Raw genomic sequence first — 5,367 nt, forward strand, 5'->3', positions numbered from 1 at the left:
CGCCTCAAGAGGGTGATGAGTAGTTGTCATGTTTTGGCCCTACCATATTTTTCACAGCCTTTTGTTCTGGAGTGTGATGCATCGGGAGAGGGCGTTAGGGCGGTTCTGACACAGGGAGACCATCTGATAGCATTTGAGAACCGAAAACTACAGCCATATGAGAGATTTTACTCCATTTATGATAAGGATATGCTAGTGGTTATGCATGCATTGCCCAAGTTCTAGGAGTACTTATTGGGAAACAGGTTCAAGGTGAACACTGACAACAACGATATTTGATTCTTCTTAGAGCATAAGACCCTTCAGGGGAGGCAACAAAAATGGGTCAGCAAGATCCAAGCATACAATTTCAAGATTGAGTATGTCAAGGGCAAGCAACACATAGTGGTTGATGCACTATCACGAAGGTCCGCGACACTCTCATTGATGGATATCACGCAGGACTGGACGACGCAGTTGTTGGTAGAGTACTCCAAGGATCGAGAGGCATGTGAGATCTTGGATGGTACTTATGGGGATGACAGGTATCGAGTGATGGATGAGATCATCTACTACAAGGACAGGATCTACTTGGTACCAAGCTCATAGTTGAAGGGGAAGATCATGCATGCAATTCATGACTCACCTTTGGCGTGGCATCAGGGGTTCTACAAGACATACAGAGCTATTAGGGAGCACTTCACTTGGCAAGGTCTTAAGGAGGATGTCCTGAGGCATGTTCAGGGGTGTGACGTTTACCAAAGGAACAAGGGAGAACATATACACCCGGCCAGTGTACTACAACCTCTTTCTATTTCGGAGAGGAAATGGGAGAGAATCTCGATGGACTTCATTACAGGGTTGTCAGCAGTACAGGGACGAAATGGCATTTACGTGGTTGTTGACAGGTTGACAAAATTCACCCACTTTTTTGCCATTCCAGTCAAGTACTTAGCTTCGTAGGTAGTTGAGTTATTCTTCCAGGAGGTGTTCAGATTGCATGGGCTACCTAAGACGATTGTTAGTGATAGGTATAACAGACTCATGGGAATATTTTGGAAGGATATATTTCACCTTATGGGCACCGAGCTTAACCCTAGCACAAGTTACCACCCCTAGACAGACAAACAAACGGAGATAGTAAATAAGTGGTTGGAGGGCTACCTGCGCAATTGTGTGACCGAACAACAAAGAGTGTGGGTGAAGTGGCTACACATCAAGGAGTACTGCTACAACACCACCTATCACATGTCCTGGGTATGTCACCCTTTCGTGCTTTATATGGTTATGATGCGCTAACGTTTGCTGATATGGTCTTTGGAGATAGCAGGGCCCCAAGGGCCAAGGATTGGATACAGGAGAGTCAACATATTCTTAGAGCCCTCAAAGATAACTTGCAGACTACTCAAAACTAGCAAAAGTTGTATGCAGACAAGGGTAGAGTTGAGCGACATTTTGAGGTGGGGGACTTGGTTTTTCTGAGACTTCAGCCATACAAGCAGTCCACGCTGAAGCAGAAGGGAGTTGAAAAGTTCAAGCCACGCTTTTATGGACCATACAAGGTGATCAGGCGAGTAGGAGAGGTAGCATATGAGTTGGAGCTTCCACCAGGAAGCAGGGTACACAATGTTTTTCATGTGTCTTTCATGAAAAAGGCTTTGGGTCGGCGGGTGACAGGTACTACAGAGTTATCACCCATGGATGATGAGGGGCACTTAGTTTTGGAACCGGAAGCTATCTTACAGGAAAGGGAAAGGAAACTCAAAAGCAGGACAGTGAGGGAGTTCCTTGTTAAATGGAAGGACTTACCTGAAGAGGATGCCACATGGGAAGGAGAGCAAAGTTTGCAGAACCCAACATTACAGTTGCTTGAGGAAAAACAACATTTGGGAGGGGAGGATTACCACGTCCCCAACAAATAATTTTCTAAGAAGAATTCACAATTTTGCAATTTTGATACTTGATAAATGTTTTGGCATTTGAGCTTTAGGAAAAGGGGGTATGGAGGCATAAATTAATTTTTGAAAACGGGAAGAAGACCAACTTAGGAGAAATGGAAAAAGTAAAATGTTGGTGGGTTGTGGGGACCAACCAAAAGGAAAATCAAGCCCCTTGGAGAAATTCGAACTACAAGGGAATGGGGGCAAAAGAGGGGAGTTTGAACTAGTGGGCCTACAAGGAGGAGAAGGGCAACAATTATAAATAGAAGAAAACTCATTTTTGGGGTTCCTTGATTGTGTATTTTCAGACTTAGAGTTTGCTTGAGTTGTTTATCCAAGTCAACCAGTGTTGCTTAGCACAGGGATTTCCAAGCGGAAAATCTCAACTCTCTTTTGGTGAACTAAGAGTGTCACCCTAGGAGATAATTTGGAGCTAATTGGAGGATCGATTTCCAGCTATTGTGAGCCAGAGCTTGGAAGAGAGGATTCCAGGGGAGAGGCACTTGAATAAATTGCAGATATTTTCCTTGAGGGAGAGTGAGCCACTTAGGTGATTTGCAAAGCTAGAGATTCTTGCTTTTGAGAGAGCCAAATATGTCATTTCTAGGGCCTACATAGGGGCCTTTCTGGGCACAATCGCATCACAAGGATTCAGCGAGATTTTGAGCCAGAGTGGTGTAGGAATTTCACACACAATTCCAGGACTATTTTTGTAGAGAATTTCCAGCCATTTGAGGGAGGGTTTAAAGCAGAAGTGCAGCAATTTCTGGCTGGGACGCAGGGCCAGCAATTGGAGGAATTCGCACTAATTTTGGGCAATTTCTGGCAATCGGAATCAGCCCAAAAGATTTATGGGTTTGGGTGGTTGGGGGTTGAGGAGCTTAACTCTAATTTTATAAAAAAATTGGAGCAGATTTGAGGCCCCAAATCACAATTTGCCTTAAGTAGCAGTAGCATTAATTTTCTGAGCTGAGTGTACAGCGAGTTGTGACAATTTTAGCGAGGAGTTACTCTCAAATTCACCTGGGTTTTGCATGCTTGTTGTAGCAAGCCTAGGTGCACTCATTCCATCCCATTTTATACTCAAATTGACATTGAAAATACAATAAAATGGCTCGGAATTATTATTTTTGCTCAATGGTCTTCTGATTGTATTTGCATGTGTGGAGTTACATATTTGCATGTCATATTTAATTGTTGTAGCTTAGTTCAGGTCTTGATATTCACTGTATTTCTCTAGTTAGAACATTACATTGCACTTCATGAGAAGGTTTTATCTATAGTCTCTAATACTTCTTTGTAATGAAGGCTTCTTCGCATGGTGTTAATGCTAGTCAATGAAATTGTTCAACATTATGATTAGTGGGAAGAAAAAGACAAATCCATCCATAGTTTGCATTATCAATATGAATCTTGTCAAAGAACTAACTAAAATAATTAAAAAAAAAAAAAAACTAACTAAAATAATTAAAAAAAAAAAGATTCTACTAGTATTCCTGGTATTCCAAAGAAGTATAACATGAATGTTAATAGGTGAACTCTACATATTAATAAATGAAATTAAAACTTGATACATTAATATTTATCAAAAACTCGTTATAAATTAGGGAATAAGGAAGAGATGCTTGACACAATCCATCCATAGTTTGCATTATCAATATGAATCTTGTCAAAGAACTAACTAAAATAATTTAAAAAAAAGATTCTACTAGTATTCCTGGTATTCCAAAGATGTATAACATGAATGTTAATAGGTGAACTCTACATATTAATAAATGAAATTAAAACTTGATACATTAATATTTATCAAAAACTCGTTATAAATTAGGGAATAAGGAAGAGATGCTTGACACATTATATATATATATATATATATATTGATTGGTCTCGTGCACTCTTAGCTACCCATAAACAATATTCTCCCAAGTTTGGGAAATGTATTAAGGAGTTTGTTTCCAAATTTCTTCGTTATATGAAATATACAAATGGTGGACCTAGTAAATGTATTAAGGAGTTTGTTTCCAATTACTTCGTTATATGAAACATACAAATGGTGGACCTAGTAATCAGAAACATTATAACATAAAATTATGTTTTAGAGTCTTATGTTTCGAGCTAATGCTTCACCCATCCTTAACAACACTACAAAATATTCTGCCCTTGTAGATAAATGAAGCATTCGCCTACAATGTCAAAGTTCAAAACCATATAATCCAATTACAACCAAAATACATATCATCCAATTACAACAAAAGTACATTAACAAATATATCAAACAATAAAAGTTTATACAGCCAAAATAACTATTTCTTTCTGATTTAAATAAAATAAAATAAAAACACTTGGCAAACACTCAATAATAATCAGCCAACTTTCAACTTCATTCTTATATTATTAAAGAAGCATCTAACAATCGATGCAGTGATGTAATCCATAAGGCATCTATGTATTGATTGAGCCATGTAAATCCATTTACTTACACATGAGATTATATATATTTAAAGGATCAATACAAGAGATTATATAAATTGATCGAGATATTACACATAGGAACTTGCTATTAATATAATGCAGTCCAATCATTTGAGTTTGGAAAATAAATAAATAAATAACGAGTGATATTTTAACTCATTTCAGAAAAAAGGAAGAAGATGATTTACATTGACTTCTTCGACTCCCATGTGAAGCTCCCAAGAGCAAACAACAGATAAAGAAAAGAAATTCAAAGAGGTTCACATTCTATCTTCTATTAGTTTTTTCTTAATCCTTGTGGAAAGCCGCTAGTCACATTTTCTTTAAGTTTTAGATTTTAACTTTAAAACCTAAATCTTTAATTTTAAATTCTGAATCCGAATTTACATCTCCTATGTTCTCTGCTGTTTCCCTTAGAAAATATATTTATATTCATACACACTGAGAGAAACTCCAAAAATGCATAAGAGCATTAGAATATAGCCATACGTGAAGGTTTCCAGAGAACAATGCCCTTGAAAACACGTTGAATGACTGGTGCATCTTGAGAAAACACTTTCATGTAGATAGATAAGCAATTTCAACTATAAGGAATAAAAGACAAATCTTAATCATGTACAAGAAACTTTTGGTAATATACATTCTTGATTTAGAAGAAAATATTGTAAGCTACATCTTGGAGAGGAAGAGATTGTAAGTAACATCTTGGAAGGTTTTGATATAGTATCTTTGTGTAACTGTGAACATGCCCGTTGAAAGTAGGTAGCTGTTTGGGGCATCTGCCTCTTGAAATCAATAAAAAAAATTGGCCTACTTTCCGTACAAATGGAAGGGTAAACTTCAGAGTTTTCATGGGATACCAGTATGGCAGTTGTTTTGGTTTTTAAAAGACAGACATTGAAATCAAGTCCACATTAATGACAATGACAACTTTGAAAAAGCAGGATTACTAGAAACTAGGAGAAGAAAAAAGATC

At 37.7% G+C, this 5,367-nt stretch overlaps 1 protein-coding gene across 1 annotated transcript; it reads left to right on the forward strand.

Moving 5' to 3' along the window:
- Positions 1–426: 426 nt before the first annotated feature.
- LOC149173277 (uncharacterized) lies at positions 427–1,901 on the forward strand. The gene is made up of 2 exons (XM_089426642.1): positions 427–573; positions 1,470–1,901. Exons 1-2 carry the CDS (start codon positions 427–429, stop codon positions 1,899–1,901), a joined length of 579 nt encoding a protein of 192 aa, XP_089282768.1.
- Positions 1,902–5,367: the final 3,466 nt, after the last annotated feature.

Source organism: Pinus tabuliformis, chromosome 4_2, assembly GCF_031772625.1.
Source record: "Pinus tabuliformis cultivar Carrire ecotype Pingquan chromosome 4_2, CPIR1, whole genome shotgun sequence".
NCBI classification, from domain to species: domain Eukaryota; kingdom Viridiplantae; phylum Streptophyta; class Pinopsida; order Pinales; family Pinaceae; genus Pinus; species Pinus tabuliformis.

What these genes read in the sequence shown, in the direction of transcription:
- LOC149173277 (XM_089426642.1), top strand. Translation starts at nt 427, where the DNA reads ATGGATATCACGCAGGACTGGACGACGCAGTTGTTGGTAGAGTACTCC. An exon ending in ACAAGGACAGGATCTACTTG is followed by an intron (nt 574 to 1,469) that starts GTACCAAGCTCA and finishes CTGAGACTTCAG; the next exon opens with CCATACAAGCAGTCCACGCT.